This window comes from Vipera ursinii, assembly GCF_947247035.1.
Source record: "Vipera ursinii genome assembly, chromosome: 1".
NCBI classification, from domain to species: Eukaryota; Metazoa; Chordata; class Lepidosauria; order Squamata; family Viperidae; genus Vipera; species Vipera ursinii.
This window is the reverse complement of record NC_139512.1, coordinates 300,710,909-300,732,294: the sequence shown is the minus strand read 5'-3', so window position 1 is coordinate 300,732,294 and position 21,386 is coordinate 300,710,909. Positions and strand designations below refer to the sequence as shown.

General features: G+C 37.8%; 1 protein-coding gene across 4 annotated transcripts in view; it reads right to left on the bottom strand.

Annotated features, from left to right (window-relative positions):
- Positions 1 to 21,386, bottom strand: part of BABAM2 (BRISC and BRCA1 A complex member 2) — a gene marked incomplete at its 3' end in the record, with an annotated part of 166,235 nt that overhangs the window by 106,172 nt on the left and 38,677 nt on the right. For all 4 annotated transcript variants that reach the window (XM_083352014.1, XM_083352017.1, XM_083352016.1 and 1 more), the window contains exon 7: positions 17,421 to 17,530. In XM_083352014.1, the coding sequence (XP_083208140.1) occupies positions 17,421 to 17,530 (110 nt within the window). The remainder of the gene's footprint in view (positions 1 to 17,420; positions 17,531 to 21,386) is intronic.

Here is a 21,386-nt window from a genome sequence, read left to right as displayed (position 1 = left end):
CTGATTTGGTTTATAATTTAGTTTTTCTTTTACACTAGGACTTGGATTACCTAACTTGGCTGACCCAAAGATGTTTTTTTCACAAGGCAACTGGACTTTCTTGTTTTTCTTTGAAGACTTTTTGCTTCTCATCCAAGAAGCTTCTTCAGCTCTGACTGGATGGTGGGGAATGGAAAGATTTATGCTGCTTGCAGAGAGCTGTTCATTTGCATTCTTTTAGCAAGTCGTTAAAGCTACCTGGAGGCTTATCTGTGTCTTCAGGGTCACCTGAGTAGTGCAAATGGGTGTGGAGCCTTTTGAAAGGACTGTGTTGTAGACTGGAGATAGATGATATCGGATCCCTCCCCCTCTGTTGAAAGAGGGCTATTCAATTTTGACATAAATGGCCTTTGACCCCTCTTTCAAACCAGCGGTCCTCTCTGTCCAAAATGTGGACTTTGCTGTCTTTGAAAGAGTGGCCTTTGTCTTTTAAATGCAGATGGACTGCTGACTCTTGTCCTGATGGGTTTTTTTCTCCTATGTTGTGCCATACATTTATGAAGTTGTTGTTTCGTTTCCCTAAAGTACAGATCTGCACATGGCTGACTGCATTGTACTGCATATACCACGTTGCTCAGTTTGTGTTTGGGTGTTTTATCCTAGGGGTGGACAAGCTTCTGCCTTAGTGTACTCTTTAGGGTTTGAAGTGTGCACGTATGTTGTGGTGGTGGAAGATCCTGAGCTTTTCCAATATTCCCGCAATGTATGGAATGACTACGTTGCTTCATTTATTCTTTTCTTCGTCTATTACAGAGGAGCACCTGCTAGGTCTTTTCTGAGATTTGATGAAGGCCCACGTGGGATAGCCATACTTCCTTGATGTGTTTTATTTCTTTTTCTTTTCCTTCTTTGCTGGTAGGCAGGCCTTCAGCTCTGTGTGTAGGGTTCTGATAATGCCCATTTTTTGCTCCAGTGGGTGGTGTGAATCAAAATGTAAACATCGATCCGTGTGAGTGGGTTTTCTGTAAATTTCAATGTTAAGGCGTCTGTCTTCCTTAATCTATGCAGCACAGTCCAGGAAGACTAGACTATTTTCCTAAACATCTTCACGTGTGAATTTGATTTATCTGTCTACCATGTATGATGTTTGGTGAATGCTTCCTTCCAATTCCTGTGTTTTGATCTTGACCCAAGTATCATCCACATACCTATACCAGTGAGTGGGTAGAATTCCTGTGAAAGAGATTAGGGTTTGGGTTTCTACCTACTCCATGTAGAGATTGGCCACAGTGGGGGACACAGGTGAGCCCACGGCAGAGCCATGTTTTTGTCTGTAGAAACCTTCATTGTATTTAAAATAGGTAGTAGTCAGACAGAGGTCCAGCATGGCACATATGTGGTCTGGGCTGAGATTGGTTCTGTCACCTAGGGTGCTATCTTGTAGCAGATGTTTGTTCACCACCGTGACAGCTTCGATTGTTGGGATGCAAGTAAAGAGTGAAGTCACATCATAGGGTACCATGATCTCATGGTTTTACTTTCCAAATCTTGCTAGCAAAGCCGTGTGAATTCATAATCATAATAGTAAAGTTGGAAGGGACCTTGGAGGTCATCTAGTCCAACCCCCTGCTCAGGCAGGAAACCCTACACTATTTCAGACAAATGGCTGTCCAATCTTCTTGAACACTTCCAGTGTTGGAGCAGTGTTGCTCTTCTCTGTACTATTTCCAGAGTCTCAACATCTTTTTTTACATCATGGTGACCACAACTGGATGCAAAACTGGATGAATTAATGATGTGATGAGTGGTGTTACTAGTTTGGTACTTAAATATCTTGCAATGTTGTACGTGACCAGCAGCATCAACTCGGATGATGGAAATTATAAATGATTCTTTTAAAAAGCTGTTGCATGGCCTTTGTTCATTTTGAGAGAACTCACTGTATTCAAAATTGGTCAAGTAACAATGATAAACATTCTGATTGATAGGACTTTACATCCAGGCAGAGTACTGAGTTAAACTGGGCATCAAATCAAACAAAAATATCCATTGTGCATTAAGAAAATATTCACAAAGGGAATTAACTCAAAATGCTGCTTGCAAAAGGTTTGAATAATTGTTTGTCATGCCCAATAGAAAGAGTTTGAGAATAAATTCTAATTAATTTTAAACCTCTGTTATTTTAATTAATACCTATATTTGTGGATTTTTTCAAAGGTGATGGAGTAGGAGAAAGAATGATCTATGCCAATGGCTGAAGCTTACACTCTGGGAACAAGCAATTTGATGCTCTAATCATGCTACAACTGTGATAAGTGAACATTTAAGGGTATAAGTTGGCAAATCTAAACAAGACTCTTTGGAATAGCATTAAATTTTATGGCAGTCAGTAATTTTGACATACTTTTTTCCAGCAGGAGTCATGCTTTGTTCCAGCAGAGACATAATTTGTGTGGGTTGGGCAGTCTTTAGAACCGTTTCAGTGTGATTTCCCAGCAATTCCTTTTTCTGCTCTGAAACATTTTACAGTGTACCCAACACACCAAAGCAAAGTTAATTAGCTTTTGATTTGTAAGCATACAGAGAACCTTTGTTTTGTTTTTTTCCAAAGAAACAAACATATTGTTATATGTACTGGAAAAGAACTGAAGTTGCTTATGCATGTGGGGTTCATTTAACTTCTGTCTAATGGGATTCCTAGTTCTAGTTATCCTGATTTGGCATATCCCTAGCAAAACAAGATAGATCAATAAAGCAACAATACTGGTCAGCTACCAGTGCCAGCTGCAACAGTTATCAGTTCAAAACTACAAAACTGTGGTGCTTATTCACTCCAAGCCTGGATACAGACCATTGGCAACAATTAAAAGGAGAAAATGCTGCCAGGCACAAGGTAGAAAACAAGAAATTGCACTGTAGTAATTTCTTGAACACTCTTAGAAACATTCAGGCTGTTATACTTTTGTAAACGGATTGTCCCTTATTAGAAACCAGGTTATCGTGTAGATCACAGTCTGACAAAAGGATACAGGTAGAGAAGAATCAAGAGGTCATTAATAAAAGAGAAGGTAAATCAACATATTGGGAAAGTGAGTCAGTGGAGATACTTTATTAAATCAGATTCTAGGATGGGGCTGTTACTGGAGATTTTCTATATAGATTACAACTTTTTCTCTTTGCCAAGTTCTTGCAGAGGGATTTAGTGGCTGGATAATAATTCCCACGGTGAAATTTAATTTATCTAATTATAGCAAAATCATTTAGACTTGATCATATTCCTTGTAGATGACCCCTTCATTATTTGTTTGGCTTAGGGAAGAACCATGAGGGAAATCATCCTTAAATATAAGTGCTGAGAGTTTTGTTTTATGTCTGGACTTGTTTCTTGTTCAGAAAAAAAAAACGCCAAGCAAGGCGAAAGAGGCTTGGATTCACCACAAACATTTTGGTAGCAAAACCAAATATTAAAATACTTAAAGGAAAAATATTTCTAATAAATGTAATTAAGAATGGAAACAGGAAGCTAAAGTCAGTCCATGTAAAGTTTAATACAAGATCATGAGCATCCTGAATTAAGATTTACTGGTCTTAAAACATTTGAATTTACAGTATTTTATCCTGCTTTAAGCTTGTGGAGATCTATACATGTTTCATAACATACAGCATTATTCCAGAATCTGCCTTCTATGGTTAGAAAAGGTTCTCCTATAAACATCTGTCCCCACCCTCTGGAACATTTTGCTGCCAGAGGTAATATCTGTCCCCACCCTCTTGTGCCTTCCATAAAGTCCTTACAATTTGGCTCTGCTGACTTGCCTGGGGCTTTATGCTGCAGTGATGGGGTAAGAGAGAAAATCCCACCCCCATGCCATCTATCCTCTTAAGTTTTCAGTCCTTATTATTAGCTGTTTTTATATTTATTTTTTTATCATTCTGTAAGCCAATCAGAGTTGCATCAATAGTGAGATGGGCAGTATATAAATTTAATAAACAAACAAACGACTGTTTTAATTGGAGGAATGGGGGAAAAGTGGTTTCTTAAGATGTCCCTGTTTTCCAACAGCCCCGGGTCTCTCCTTCCAAGAAATAGGCTTCAGAAGGTTCTGGTTCTGGTGGTTACAGAAAAATTTCATTCTCTTTCTCTTGGTATCTAAACACTGACAATAGGAACCACTAATAAATGCTTGGAAATGCAGGTGCAAATGATAAAACTCGAGGATTCTTAACATGGAATTCATGAACCCTGAAGATTAAATGGCACCTCTCAAAATGGAAAAAAATACAACTTGATTTTCACTAACCTCAGATGAAATTTACCTTTTTATCCAGTTTTGAGGGCAACACAGTAATTTCTGGCCTCTAAACAAAATTATTGTTATTTCAATAAATCTTACTAAAATTATTATATGGATTTATAAAGCACATACATTACTATATTAGATATTGGTTATTTTTAATGTGTTGATAATTAGATTTGATCTTAATGGGTTTCCTTTATAATGCAATTAATAAGCTATACATATTCTTTTATGCATTTAAATATATTTTTTTTCTGAGAAAGGGTCTGAAGATTTCACCAGATTCTCAAAAGGATCCACAGCAAAAAACAAAAAACCAAGAATTCCTAGTAAAACTGAAGTAAAATAAACACATGTATGTGGTTTGCATATAGAATAGTTATGCAACTTATTTAACATGAATCTGAAAAATAGTATCTGTACCTGTCAATTTGAAGAATACCATTTATTGTTCCTTCATACAAAGGAGAAGAATATGAATCAGTAGAAAAAAATTAGGGGAATTAGTTTGCCAAGTCTGTTTATGACAGTGTTTAGCAAAATTCTGATTAAAAAGATTTTTGTGACGACAATGAACAAAATTTAGGAAATGCATTGCAGCTTTTTATTTTGCAGGGAGAATCCAGTTCAGATTTTTGTTATTCAGTTGGTCATTAAGAAATGAATGAATGACAAAAAATATTGTTAGTTAATGTAGAGAAGGCATATAACAAAATAAAAAAATAATTATGGAATGTTTTGCATCAATAAGGAGTTGAGGATTGATAGTTGAATGACATAAAAACATACATGGTGGAAATAAACCATGAACGACAATAAATGAAATGTTTAGTAAATAGTTCAATATTGTGCAGGGAATAAGAAAAAGCTGCTTGATATTCCCTAGATTGCTTAATAAATTTATGGATAAATCTATAAGGAACATTTGTGTTAGTTGGGGACATGTATACTTTCATAAACAGATTGTAGCATGTATGCTGATTGAGAAATTTGTCTGCTTTTGCCCTTTTTAGTATAAGGAAGTGACATATATCAGGAAAAACACAAAACTAAGTTGAATTGCAATGAGAATGGAGTACTTGAGAAACGTGTAGAGTAAAACAAGATGAAATAGGATCATAAATGAATTAATAAAATGAAGGGGAGCAACCAATATAATTGAGATGGTCCAGAAAATGAGTGAGGACTGAAAAGTAAAACTTACCGTATTTTTCGGACCATAAGACGCACTTTTCCCCTCCCAAAAGTGGGTGGAAAAACGAGGTGCGTCTTATGGTCCGAAGGTAAGCAAAAACACTTGTCTCCCGTTCAGTCAACACAGTCTATCAGCTCCATTGGAGAGACGTGATTGAATGAAGACATGCAATTCTCCACCCCGTCCCTGTGATTGGTTGGCAGGGGAGGAAATACGGACGTGCCTGCCATGCCTTCTGACTGCCTCCCCCTCCCTGCGCGCACACATTTTCTTTCTTTTACCTCGCTGCTAAAGAAATAGTTTTTGCTAAACTAAACCTCATAGGTGACTTGCCCCAGCAAAGCCGTGAGGAGTTGTCCCTGCAGGTTTCTCTGCGAAGTTTATTGGAAGTGATTTCCAATTTGCAAGATAATACTGCTAATTGTTTGAAATTGCTTCGGCATCTTAGAAAACCTATTCAGGGAAAAGAAACTACCGGTACCTACCTTTCTTTCTCTCTTTCTTCCTCCCTCCCTCCTTTCTTTCTTCCTTCCTTCTCTTCCTTCCTTTCTTCCTTCCTTCCTTCCTTTCTCTCTCTCTTCCTTGCTCCCTCCCTCCATCCTCCCTCCTTTCTTTCTTCCTTCTCTTTCTTCCTTCCTTCCTTCTTTCTCTCTCTCTCCTTTCTTTCTTTCTTTCTCTTTCTTTCTTTCTTTCTTTCTTTCTCTCTCTCTTTCTTTCTTTCTCTTTCTTTCTTCCTTCCTCCCTCCCTCCTTCCTTCTCTCTCTCTCTCCCCTCCTTCCTTCCTAGTATACTGGTACTATTTGGTTCAGAATATTTTTTTTCTTGTTTTTCTGCTCTAAAAACTGGGTGCGTCTTATGGTCAGGTGCGTCTTATGGTCCAAAAAATACGGTATATATGAAGGAAAAGAAAATGAACAAAACTATGAAAATTGTGGGTAGATGTGGCTGATGAGATGCTTAACAGTAAAAGGCAATAACTGAAGGAGTACATGGATTTAATGGAAGCAAGACTAGGCCTGGGTACAGCACGGAGACGGCATTGGTCGCGCTGGTGAATGATCTCTGGCGGGCTCGGGACAGGGGTTGTTCCTCTGTCCTAGTCCTATTAGATCTCTCAGCGGCTTTTGATACCATCGACCATGGTATCCTACTGCGGCGTCTCAGAGGGTTGGGAGTGGTGGGCACTGTTTTATGGTGGTTCTCCTACCTCCTGGGCCGCTCGCAGTCAGTGTTGACGGGTGGGCAGAGATCCACCCCGAGATCTCTCATTTGTGGAGTCCCTCGGGGGTCGGTCCTCTCTCCCCTCCTGTTCAACTTCTACATGAAGCTGCTGGGTGAGCTCATTCGTGGTTTTGAGGTGGGGTATCACCAGTACGCTGATGATACCCAACTTTTTCTTTCCACCCCGAACCAACCCAGTGATGCCCTCGCCGTGATGTCCCATTGCCTGGAGGTAGTCCGGGTTTGGATGGGGAGAAACAGGCTTCGTCTCAATCTTGCCAAGACTGAGTGGCTGTGCATACCGGCATCTCGGACTGACCAGCTTTTTCCATAGTTAACAATGGGGGGGTGTGAGGTGTTACCCCCTGTCGATAGGGCTCGCAACTTGGGCGTCCTCCTGGATTCACGGCTCAGTTTTGAAGATCTTATAGGAGGCGTGACCAGGGGGGCTTTTGCCCAGGTTCGCCTGGTGCGCCAGTTGCGGCCCTATCTGGACCGAGATGCCCTACGCACAATCATGCGCTTGTGACCTCCCGCTTAGACTACTGCAATGCTCTCTACCTGGGGCTGCCCTTGAGGACCACTCAGGGGCTTCAACTGGTGCAGAATGCAGCCGCGCTAATTGTTATGGGAGCTTCCCGATACTCCCGTGTAACACCTCTTCTCCGAGAGCTGCATTGGCTTCCAGTTGCCCTCCGGGTGAGATTCAAGGTGCTGGTGATGACCTATAAAGCCCTAAATGGCTTGGGTCCAGACTATCTAAGGGAACACCTGCTGCCGGCATCAACTTCCCATCGTCCTGTGCGCTCCCACAGGGAGTGCCTTCTCAGGGTACTGCCGGTTAAGGAATGCCGACGGGTTATGAGTCCTTTGGGAGAAGGGCGGTATAGAAATTAATTTAATAAATAAATAATAAATAAATTATTCCCAGGGGGAGGGCGTTCTCTGTGGCTGCGCCGGCCCTATGGAACCACCCACCCACGGAACTTAGGATGGCCCCCGACCTTCGTTCATTTCGCCGGGACCTGGAAACCTGGCTCTTCAAGCTGTCTGGCCTAGACTGAGGGGTTTTTAATTTTTAATTGGATTTTAGATTTTAATTTTTAGGGCTTAAATTTAATTAATTGTTTTAACTGATTTTAATTTCTGTATTTTATGTTTTAATTGCCTTGTAAACCGCCCTGAGTCCTACGGGAATAGGGCAGTATATAAACTCAATAAAATAAATAAATAAATAATGATCTAAATTAGTATATATATCTAGCCACTGTACATTTTCTTTTCTTTATCTTATATCAACTCTTTTATTTGATGTATTATTTCATAATCTTCTATACATAACATTGCTTACTCCAAAAGCAATTCTGTATCATGATGGGTAAATATGCACTCACTTTTGTATAATGTTCCTAATAACTAAAAAGTAGAAGTAAAAAATGATTATGGATACTTTTTTGCAGAACCTTACAGTTGTGGTGCTTTAATGTACACTTGCCTAGCATTCTAACTGATTTAGTTTCTTAGTATCATGTTAGGCATCCTTGTAAGCAATATATACAGCTGCACTTCAGATGTTAAAGAGTTTACTAGTCTCAGTCAACTCACATCAGTCCTAACTAAATGACATGCCCAATAATTAGGGCTTTGAGAATTGTAGTTTTATAAGGTGGAAGTTGGTCAATACCTTACATATATTATTACTGCCCTTCTGGACTTTTAGTTATTTGCAGAATGCCTTATCTGTTCTACAGGAGCTAACGTTGGTATACACAGCAGTCTCTCCTATAATGACTGCCCTATAATATAAAGTAGGCTGAGAGAATGACTCACTGATTCAAAGTCATCTAGTGATCTTTCATGGCTCAATATGGACCTTAAGGATTATGCTCTTTTTGTTGATATTATAATCTCTAGAAGTGACCATACATTAGTGGCATTAAAGTGTTACTGGTATCATTTGTCTTTTGAAATTGTATGCCAAATGTGTGCACAGACAAAACTTCGCTTGATATGACAGAATTCTACCATGCCTGCTATGACCGAAATTGGCTGCACTCTTAGGACCAGTAAGTACTTGGAATACTGTAGGTTAAAACTGTATTGTGTTCTGTCAATAATAAGGTAAAGGTAAAGGTTCCCCTGCACATGCGTGCTAGTCATTTCCAACTCTAGGAGCCAGTGCTCATCTCCGTTTCAGAGCCAAAGAGCCAGCGGTTGTCCAAGGACGTCTCCGTGGTCATGTGGCCGGCATGACTAGACACCAAAGGCGCACGGAACACTGTTACCTTCCCACCGTAGTGGTCCCTATTTTTCTACTTGCATTTTTACGTGCTTTCGAACTGCTAGGTTGGCAGAAGCTGGGACGAGTAACAGGCGCTCGCTCTGTTACACGGCACTTGGGATTTGACCCGCCAAACTGCCGACCTTCTGATCGACAAGCTCAGCGTCCTAACCCACTGAGCCACCACGTCCCTTTTCTGTTAATAATACATTACACTAAAAGTTAAATGTTCATTTTATTGCATACAATACCTGCTTTACTTGATAGAGAAATGCACTGTGTTTAAATCTGCTATTATTTTGTCCACATTTTTGGACCTTCATGTATTGCCTGTAACACCAATACTGGAGAGACACTATGTCTGAAAATAAGAAGAAATAAGACTAGAAAATGACCATAATATGTTAATGGGACAGTGATTTACAGCTATGAGTGGCAGAGACTTCTATAAATCTTTGCTTTAAACTAAGGGTCATGTATTAAGAAGATGCAGTATTTGCTCTTACAATACTGAACCAAAGTTGGTAGGTTATCCTAAAAGATCCAATCTCAAGTACGAAAGAGTTAAAAGATCTAAATCAGAGCCAGGAATAGAGAGGAACTAGAAACCAACTGAAAGCCTGGGAGCCAAAAATCTTTGAAACAACCAGGAATTTGAATAAAATAAAGGATTATTATTTTTTACCTGCTTGACAAAGGGACTTTATCATCTACTTCTCTAATATGTGTTTGCATTTTCACTGTACTTTAGCTTCTACCTCCACTTCCCAGACTAGGGAGTAAATCATTTGATGGAGTAGTCATTTAGCTCTTACATATGGACTTTTTATTCCTCTACCTAATCATTTCTGCTTATCAATCTATTTAGTACAGTCTCTGTAAAATATTAAATAAACATATTTAAATACATTCTTTGCTTGAATATTGCCATATGTCAGATATTTGTCTGTAAAGAAGTGTTATATCCTATTTTAATGACAGCAAATATATATGAGAACGAATGTGTTGGAGAGGATCAATCACAACCCCTAGAGGCCTAGACAAACTTAGAAACTAGAAAAATCAGATGAGCTTTAGGCATTACGAATCAAAGCTTTTGGTTTTAATTGTATATAAAAATCCAATTTAGCCAAGTTACTGATTCCGTGTTCAACTATTTCTTGCAATTCTGCCCAGATATTAACCTGGCAGCTCTTGACTATGTAATATAACTAGACAATCTGTGTCCTGCTGGATCATCCTTTGAGAAATATTTCCTTATCTAAACATAAACAGAATGACCATGGGATTTTGTTTTTCCTATTGCTTTGGTTTTGAAACAAAAGAAGAAAATATAACTTTATTAAAGACGATGCACAGCAAATATATAATTGTTAACTATTTATCCTCTTTTTACAGCTCCCAGACTGGAATTGATGAAAGCTGGCAGTAACGGTAGCAAATGGGTATCATGTGACTATAGGACACTGTGACTGTTGTAATTGTGTGTCAGCTGACAAATGCCTGAATCGTGATCATGTGTCTGTGGGGAAGCTGTGATGGCTACAACCCTGAACAACAATTGAAAGTGTTCTTATTCAGTGGTAAGTGAGGACTACCAGTACTGCATTAAAGAGTCAGTAAATGTTGTCGCTCTGAATAATGCCAAGGGTGGCCACAATCAAATGTGATTTCAGTTGTAACACTGTAAATAATAAACAATAAAAACTCATCATTATCATTCAGGATTGATTTAATGTCACTGAAATCTTCCATACTACAGATTTTTAAAGTATTCTGTAATATCTTGATTATCCTATAGCAGGGCTTTTCAACCAGTGGTACGGGTACCACCTGTGGTACATTGGCACCTAGCAGGTGGTACGCAACCATCCTAGAAAAGTGGTAGCGGGGGAGGGGAATCAGCTGAACCGTTCATTCTGGTGGTAGCACCGCAGAAGCCTGAGCGAGAGATGGCTGGAGCTGCAGGGCTCTCAGGGCTCAGCAGAAGAGCCAGGATCAGCACCAGGCTCCAGCTGGAGCTCGGCGCTGATCCTGGCACTTCTGCTGAGCCCAGAAGAAGCGCCAATCAGCTGGAATGTTGCAGCATCTCCAGGGTCTTGTGATTTACATTCAGATGCTTGGCAACTGATTTTTTTTTTAACTTTTATTGTTGTGAGCCGCCCTGAGTCCTTGGGGAGAAGGGCGACATATAAATTTAATAAATTCAATTCAATTCAATTCATATTTATGATGGTCAGAGTGCCCCAGGGTCATGTAAAGTGACCAAACCCTGCTGCAACCACCCAGTGAAATAAAAACCAAACACCCCCACCCCACCCCCGCTGCCAATCCTCAACAGAAATGCTCACAATGAAAACCTCAGACAGGAGGAAGAGTGCTGCCAGGTGGGCGGGCAGGTGGCTTGGGGGACACTTTTTTCAGTGTCATTGTAACTTCGAACAGTTACTAAGCAAACTGTTGTAAGTCGAGGACTACCTGTACTTCATTACTTTTTTCCTTGGTTTTTTTTTGGTCAAGTTTTTGACCCCTTGCTAGGTGACTCGTGGTATTCAGATGTTGCCATATCCTAAAAGTGGTACAATGGGTGAAAAAGTTGAAAAGCCCTGTCCTATAGGATCAATTTAGCACAGGAAAAAGGATTAAAAAGTGGTATTCCAGCAATTGCATACTATAATATTTGAACTGATGTGACATAGACAAGAAATTATTTGTTTGGTTCATTACAGTATTTTTTTTCTACACTCTCCTTACTTCAAAAAGAATAGCATAATAAGTAGGTACGGCAGGTGTATTTTCAACAATACATTTATAAAATGCTGCATAAAACAGTCAAAAGGCAGTTTTCCAAATTACTGAATCAAAATGCCCGGTATAGTACATCAAGATAAAGCGCCCCAGATATTTTTCTACACTGTGCGAGACTACAAGATATACAGACAAGAGTCCTGTCACCTCTTGCTATACAATTCTGAAATCCCATCACCACCTTTTCTAAAATCTTGTATCATCAAATGTGCTTATGACAGCTTATTAGCAAACACATTAGCAAAGACAAACACAATATTTATTATTTATATAGCTGTAAGTCCTCATTTTTCAATAATGCTTACACCAAAAATATTTGAATCATAATTGTGATAAACTTTGAGGTAATAATATTTATCTAAATATTTCTTTCACATTTATCTTCTATTCTGCTTCCTTTATAGTTCCTTCTATTTCTTTAGTGATCTACCTGATAAATCTCAACATCATCTTCTTTTACTGGAGAATACTAAAAGCTGATACAGTATCCTGGAAAAAATAAAATAGCTTACTGAAAAGAGTTCCCTATGGATTTATATTTTTGTAACTAAGCTCCTTTCTCAGTCGAGAACTTAATTTGCTCCCAATCTTGTACTCAATTTGCAGTCTGAATCTGAAAACACTTTAAGCAAAATGAACCAAAGAATAACTATTTAATCTGCGTTTAAATATACAACTCCTACTGATAGTAATTGTAATACTGTATGCTTAACAATTCCCAGTACTACTATTGTATGACTTTAATCCATGTATTAAATTTAGTAGCATACTATCTTCTCATGGTTATATCCCTAATACAGCAATAGTAATGCTGTTTTTTAAAACATGTGTAACTGTTTCCTTTGTAAAATAGATGGAACAAAAAAAATTGCAAGATTGCAAGTAGTCTTGATAGCATTTTCTTTTCACCTTTAAAAAAAAATATTCAGCAGTTGCCAGACACTAGTCATCTTCTAAAACTAACATTTATAAAACTGTCTGCAGAAAAACATATTTTATACTCGAATATGAATGCGGTCTTTATTCTCTTTTCCACTGTCTACTTTATTGGCAAGTATGTAGATTTCAGTAAATATTATACATCTGCAAACACTGAATACAGGCAAGGGAAACTATTCCAAGTATATTTATAAGCTGTTGCTAAATGAAAAAAGTTGGTTTTTTAAAATAATGCTATGAGTTTTCCATCATTATGAAAATGAGATATTCAGATTATTGTAAATGAGATATTGATTACATTTTCTCCTTTACCATTATGTAGTAGTTTTTTTTATTAACACTTAAGACAGATTAAGTGCTACTCTTTCGTGTAGATACGGCTATAATAGTTAACAATTGAGTTCCTACACACCTCTATGAAAGCCATAGCTTTTAACAAACATTCCATGCCCTGTGATTACTTAAATAAATAAATAAAGTTTCTGCAGACTTTTATGATTCTCTCAAAATTACAAGAAAGTGGATGTTTTTGCTGGAATATGATATGATCACAAATGACAATTTCACGCAAACGTCAATTCAAGAAACGGTGAAAGTTTTTTTAAAAAGGTGAATTTATCATAAAGCTGAATATTGTAAAAAGGATCAAAGGACAAAATTAATAATTTTAAAAAGAAGATTAAACCTGACAAAGCTTTTTGTCAATTTGCATCTTTATTTACTGGCAATTGTCCAATCTACCCTTCAACAATCCTGGTGTATGGATTACAAGTGGCATTACCTCAGATTATAGGAAATAGGTATCCATCCTAAAAAATGTGGTCTTAGAAATTATGGTGTATGGAGCCTGCAAAGTGACAATAGCAAAAATTGAGTGTGCTATCCCGCACATGTTTTTTGAATGGTTTTTAATGATTTTTCAGGTATGTTTTATTTTGCTCTAATGGTTTTTTTGTTTTTGTTTTTACCTTTGTATATTCCTAGAATCACACATGAAAGATGGGCGGCTATATGAATGAATTAATTAAATAAATAAGTAAGTAAATAAGTCACTAATCAATATCTGATATTGTGCATGCTATGTTCTTTCTCTGAATAGCACCCTTCCCGAATTTGACTAACAACAGTCCTGATAGGAGTTAGAAAAGCTATTAAGCCCTGGATATTCCAGCAATCATCTGCAGAATTATGTGCTTGGATCTCTTCTTCTGTCGATAGTGGGTTTGTTCCACTATTGCCCCATGAGTGTAACATCCCTAAATTTGTTGATATGACTTCAAAAAATGCAATGTTTTAAGGGTATGGATGTGATTCTGAATTGCGTACCCCAAATTTGGAATTTACTTTTATAGGAAAAAGCACAGATTCACTGAGCATGGAATATAGTCACCCAACTCTCACCCTCCTCTACCATGGAAAGATACCACAACTCTGAATTTACAATCTTGTATTGATAGGCGTTTGCTTTCCACTTTCAAAATAACTCCTTATTAATGTAAACACAGATCAACATTATTTAGTTGACTCATTGCTGTATAAAAATATAATATGCAAAAAGAACATGAATAAATGATTAATTAAGAGGTTTAAGGGGGTGCACACAATTGTCAAGACAATGAATCAGGTGACAAACAACACTCTCTAGAAAGGGTATTCTAAACCTGTAGGAGAGGGCACCACTGAAAAAGACCTGTTTTTGAGCAAATCCTGCCAAACCACTTCACGGGGAAGCTCTGTGGGAGCTGACCCTCCAAGCTGTATTGTAACGTTTGGGTAAAAGTGTTTGGGTACAGTGTTCCTGAACATACTGTGGTTCAAGGCTGAAACATTTATAAGTTACTACCAGCACTTCAAGAACTGGGCTGGTACCTTGGCATTAAGAATCTCTCTTGTAATACTGACCTATTGCCTTTTAATTAAATTCACTTGTTACTAATTACAAGGTTTACTTCCTCTTATCTCCAGCAGCTGCTAGGACATAGCTGTGTCTTATTTTGTGTTTTTAGTTATCCATGTTGCAGTAGGAAAAACAAGAAAAGATTTGTCCCCAAAGTGAGTGACGCAATAAGTAGCGTCCTCTGAGTTTAAACCTTTTAAAATTCTTGTGCATTACATTTACATTCTATCTTTTTTCTAGAAGCTCAGAGTAGAATTAAAAGATGTCTCCTCTCCTCTTATCCTCATAATTGCCCTGTGAGATGGGCTGAACTGAGAGAATTTGAAGCCACCAATGAATTTCCATGACTAAGGATGGATTTAAGCCCAAATCGCCCATTGTGTGATTTCTTTTGGGTGAGGAGAGGGTGAAGCTGATTATATACACATTAAATATCTAATTTAAAGAAAGTTACTTAGACTTGTTTATTATCAAATTCCTGAGGCAAGCTCTATCATTTTCCATTATTCTGCATTTTTAGATGAGATAAGTGAGCCAGCAAATCCCCACCTTAATTTTTTACCCATTTAAGGATACTGTACAAGAAAGTTCAGAGACCTGCAAGCATTTCTTCCAGGTTCACAAATTGTAACTCTTTGGGGGGAAGTCCTTTCCGTTAATGTTTATCTCTAAGATAAAGTACATGTAAGCCTGGAATTCTAAAGCAGGGCGTTCAAGAGTGAGGCAGAAAAGGGGAGATTGGAAAGCTAACAAAGATGAGTTCCAAAAATGGGGAAAAAGTAAATCAAACAAAGGCGGTTACTTCTTCCTCCTAGCACTACCATTTTAAGAGCAGACTAAATTTATTAACTGTCTTTTAATTGTACCATAAGTAAAATAAATACTGTGACATACTTGGACAAATACAATATTAGCACAAAATAAGAACTCTTGTAGTCTTAAAACAGATTAATAGGCTTGCTAAATTGCAGTTTCTTAACTCAATTCAGCAAATGTTCTCATACTACAAAATCTGAAAAAGCATACTTTTATTCCAATAAAACAATTTAAAAGAGAATGCTATTTAACATTTAAATTAGCAAGTTATTATTTATTTCCATTAAATGTTCAAGAAGATCTATTAAGCAACTTAAAAATAAAAACAAAATGATAAATTAGGGTTTAGAGATGTCAGGGAGAATATAATTTTCCAACAAAACATTAATTACTAATAAATAACTGACTATGTTATATTGTTTTAGCAGACTAAAACTCATAGTGAAACTTTAAATTCAGAATAAATATTGAGAATTCTGGTCAACACAGTATAAATCAATTGATAAAACTGTAGACCATGATGAATTCAATGCACATTACTAAAAATCTCTTCTAAATATTTTGTAAAATTAAATACTAACTTTACACATAAAAACCCCTAAATATTAGATATAGTAAAATCCATGTCTTAAATTGTAGTCCTGGAATAGTTTCCAGTTTGAATTCTGCATCACCCTTACTTTTAAAGAACCAAGTTATTTTGGACATCAAAGCCTAATCTATATCTTAGTGAGCCATTCTTCCACAGAGGGGATCAAAGAACACTGCCATAGAAAGGACATAAAATCCTTGCAGCAGTGCACTCGCTGAAGCATATCTGAAGCTATTCCATCCCAGCACATACATTTGTATCACACACAGTTATTGTCACCTGGCCGTGCAAGTACTCAAAGGAAAAAAAATGAGGAAATAACTCAAGCATTTAGCATCTTTTTCATCAATCCTAATTTATTTATTTAATTTATTTAATTGCTGCCTATCTTGCCTTGCTTACTATTACCATTATGCATAAACAGAGACAAATCCCAATCCTGACACTGGACTCCCTCCAGGAAATATAAATGACATACAGTAGCATATCATCACAGAATTATTTTTAATTACATGATTTTATGGGGAAATCAATGAAGTGGTCAATAAGTGGTTGTGTTCATAAGATATTAGTCAATAACCAAAGACTTGTGCAAATTTTCTTTCATTTTCAAGCAAGAAACCTCACTAGTTATAAGGGAAAGTCATGTTTCAACAACAGAACACACTATATTTCTACTGCATATAGAAAGCAATACCAAAGTCTAATGCAGACACTGCCTGGATAGAGAAATGAGTGTACCGTGTATGTAATCTCCATAATTCCTAGATATTGAGGAGTGGTGTACTTACAACAGTAGCCTACTGCTACTTCATTTACTTATTACTTAGTTATTAGGATGGCTGGTTAGATTATGACCAATGACCATCTAGACCAGGAGTAGGCAACCTTGGCTCTTTTATGACTCGTGGACTTCAACTCCCAGATTTCCTGAGCCAGCATGGCTCATCTTGGAAACCTCTCCCTTTCCCCTCAGCATGGCTGGCTCAGGAATTCTGCGAGTTGAAGTCCACGAGTCATAAAAGAGCCGAGGTTGCCTACCCCTGATCTAGACAAAAGGATAGAATAGATCAGTGTCATATGTATTCTTCTATTTTGAAGGAACCAGAGATTAATCTATGAACACTTGAAGCCCAACATGGAGCTAAATCTCTTTGACTCAGTGGAACGAAGAGGAACATTCAACAAATATCATTTAAGGAAAATGCAGGCTACTTACCATTGAGGGTTCAGATTTAAAAGACTTTAAAATTGATCTGGCAAGGGAAACTGCATGGCTTGACTAGCATTGTCACTTACAAAAATCATCATATTAACTTTTTTCAATTAAACAATGAGAAATATAATAAAATATTGTGAAACCAAGATTACTATATATGTGATATAGCACTCACTGTTCAATTCGAGGAGAGAGATACAATTTGGGAAAAACCTGAGTAGCTTCTGTATCCTCAAAACTGACTGAAAGTAGAGCAACATCATCTCCAGGGTCTTCATTTGCATCCTAAAAACATAAAACAGAAAGAAAAAACAAAACAGATTTTGATAGCAATCCTAAGCTTGACCATGTGAAAGATTCTAAGGCCTGGTTGAAGAGGTTGGCAATCTGCTACTATGGTCCTTTTAAAACTGGCTAGAAATAACTTGCTTGACACCAGGAGTCTTAACAGAAGTATACTGCTAGCAAGAATTATTCTATATATTTTAGGTGCGTACAGTAGACATAAATTAAATGTCATTGCCATGAATTTGGCAGATGTCAAATTATTGCTAGCAGGCATGTCATGATATTTTTATGTAGAAAATACTGTTCTCCAAAGTCAAATCAGCTGTTAAAAAAACACCTAGCTAACTGGACAACAAGAAATGATTTTACAGTGCTGCATTAACTGCATTCCTATAATATTTTACCATGACAGTTTGTGACAATATTATGGAGGAAGTATTGGGTGCCCAATACTGGTCTAAGTGACCCTTGAAAATCTGGCACAGTTTCTCAGTTCTGAGCACCATTACTTACTGTAAAAACGATAAGAGTAAAAAAGCAGTTATGTACAATTATAGAACCATATAGCTTTCCAATGTAATTAACATCCTAGAAATATTTTTTTGGAAAAACCATATAGCTCAGATTTCTTTGTTTGTTTTCTACCATTATTATTTCTACAAATAATAAATAAAATAATAACCTTTATTGTCATTTTTTTACTGTGGGCACAACGGCACACATCAAAAATGAAATTTAGTTGCCCGCTCTCAAAGTGGAACACATACATGACACACCTAACCATAATATATAGACATATGTATAGACCCACACCCCTACATATACATAACAAATAAATATTAAATACTGTCCATCTTGAATATATAACAGAAGGAGGAAGCTTGAGAGTTCACAAGGTTAATGCTGTATGGAATGAAACTGGCTAAATCTGGATTTTCTGCTACGGATACCACGAAGCTTCCTCCCAGAAGGTAACAAGGAAAACAGGTCATGAAGAGGATGGGTAGTGTCCCAGATAATCTTACAGACCCTGCTCAAGCAACACTTCTGTGCTATGTCCTGGATAGGAGGGAGGAAACTGCCAATGATCTTTTCGGCCATCCTCACCACTCTCTGCACCACCTTCCTGTCTGAAGCAGTGATGGTTTGGAAGCTAGTTTGGAAGCTAGACTGTGATAAGGCACTGAACATATGCAATACAACTTTTTCTTCCTATTTATAAGGTTTTATATTCTATATTTCTTCCTGCATTTCATGGCTGAGTAAATAGCACTTCCTTCTCTAATTTTTCCATACATCAATATTCTTGTGAGGTAGACAGATCTAAGAATGAGTATTCCCGTATAACCAATAAGCTTCCGTAGCTAAGGACTGATTTGCAGAACATTTTGCTGGTTATAATACAACTATTAAACCTGGCAAAGCATGTTGCAATACCATCTCAGCTCCATTCTCTGCTGTCTCCAACCAGGAGGAGTGGGAAATTTTTCTAAGATTTAAGTTGTTGCTTTGATGAATCAATTATTTGTTTTTCGATCTTTGTTGGTGTAGACACATCATGGGATCTGAATATCTTTTCCAAGGCTTTCATAGCTAAACTGTCAATGTAGCTTAGCAATATAATAATATAATATGGTCTATATTCTATTTTGTAATTCTTATCAAATCATATTTTGTTCTTAAATTAAGGGAATGATTCATTCAGATCATGTGATGTGTCTATACCAACAAAGATCAGAACAATGCAAGCAATGGTATTCCCAGTGATACTCTATGGAAGTAAAAGGTAGACTTTGAAAAAAGCAGGGTAATATTGATATTAATGCTTGTGAACTTTGGTGTTAGAGAGGACTCCAAAGCATACCATGGACAAGCAAGAAAACAAAGGAATGGATCATCAAACAAATCAAGCCAGAGTTCTCACTTGACATACAAATAACCAAGCTCAAATTATCCTAGCTCAGATACATTATGTAAAGACCTAGCTCCTAAATAAGCCACAGAAATCTAGTTTCCATGAAGACCTAATGGTATTAACTTAAAAGTAAACAAACTATATTATGACTTAATATTATGCATGAACAAACTAACCATAAATTCAAGATGTAAATGAAATCTACTGATCCATTGACTTCTCCTATCCTTTTTATATTTTTCTTTTCTTTGTTAGACATCTTTTCTATTATGCAAGCATTTTATATTTTGATCATTTCCCCTCTTTTGAACCATGCTGCATTGCTTAGGATCCTATCAGAAGATTGGTTCCAGCTCAGGCATCTTCCAATACACCAACAGGCCTTGCCATATCATGAGTTTGTAATTCTCCGTAGCCACTTTTCTTCTGCTTCAGAGAAAATAAAACTTTTGCTTGTACACTTTTTGACTTGTGTATCTTCAGAAGTTCCTTTAGAATTGTAATTAACTTGTGGATTATGATTAAAAGCTCCTATGTTCCAAAACAAAATTAAATGTTTATACCGCTATACACAGTAATTTTCATGAAAAATGAAATCTGTAGCTAAGCTAATTAAATCAGTGGTTTTCAGAATGTGGTTCCTCAGGAGGGGCACAGGCCACTTAGAAAAAGGCCAGGCATTCTAAGGGGAAACCAGCCTGTCATTTTTTTCCTTGTCATCAGAAGCTAAGCACTGCAGCTACAACCAATTGCTATGTTAATCATAGATGTACAAAGAGAGGTTTCCAACCTTCAACCAGTGTCTTCTGTTTAAAATACAGCATCCAGGGAAGAAAGGGCATGAAATGATAAGAACCAGTTCTGTTTCATCCACACTGAATTTGCTTGTTTTTGGCTCTTTTTTCCGCCCTCTACCAGTAAAATTATTGGGAATAGAATTGGGACAAATTTCAAATACAGAAATGTTTTCTTGTCTACGTAAACAAACTGTCAACGGAGATGGGGGATTTTACTAACTACAAATGACTTTAAGAAACAGATAATTTCAGGACATCAGATAACCTACCGTATTTTCCGGCGTATAAGACGACTTTTTAACCCATGAAAATCATCTCAAAAGTTGGGGGGGTCGTCTTATACGCCCAGTCGTCTTATACGCCGGAAAATAGTACATAAATCAATCGAGTGCCCCCGTTCTTGCAAAGCAACTTCAAGCCTCCTTAGTCCAGTCCCCCCTCCAACGTGACTCTCCCTTCCCACCCCCAAGAGCCTCTCATCCCCTTCCCCTCCCCCTTGCAAACGCCAGACCCCTGGAGCTCTTGCGTCTATTCCAATGGGTGGGTGGAAGGAAAAGCCACTTTCAGCTCCGGCTTGGCTGCAAGTCAGCGAGCCCGGGAAGGCACGCCCTCCCCTCTCACTGTGGAGGAAGCAGGGCAAGCTGGCGTCTGGCGGGAGCCGGCAGGGCAGTCCTGCGCACGCGCGCGCTCCCCGGCTGTTAAGGAGCACTCCTTAGCAGCCGGGGAGTGCGCGCGTGTGCAGGACTGCCCTGCCGGCTCCCGCCCGACGCTCTTCCCTCTTGAGGCAGCATCCCCGAGGACTCCTTAGGAGCTGGCGTATAAGACGAAAAATCTTGAAAATCATCTCAAAAGTTGGGGGGTCGTCTTATATGCCCAGTCGTCTTATACGCCGGAAAATACGTTATATGGTTTTAAAAGAAAATTGGAGAATTCATAGTGGAAACACGGGAAACTGTCTTATGCTCAGCTTATCTAGTTTAATACTGTGCATGCTGATTAGTAGCTTAAGATTGAAGATTTCCCATCCTACCTAAAGATGCAAAGAACTGGAACTGAAGCAATCTGCAACATATGCAAAATATAATAATCTGCAAGAAATTCAGATATTTTACCACTGAGCTATACAAGTAGTCTTCTATTT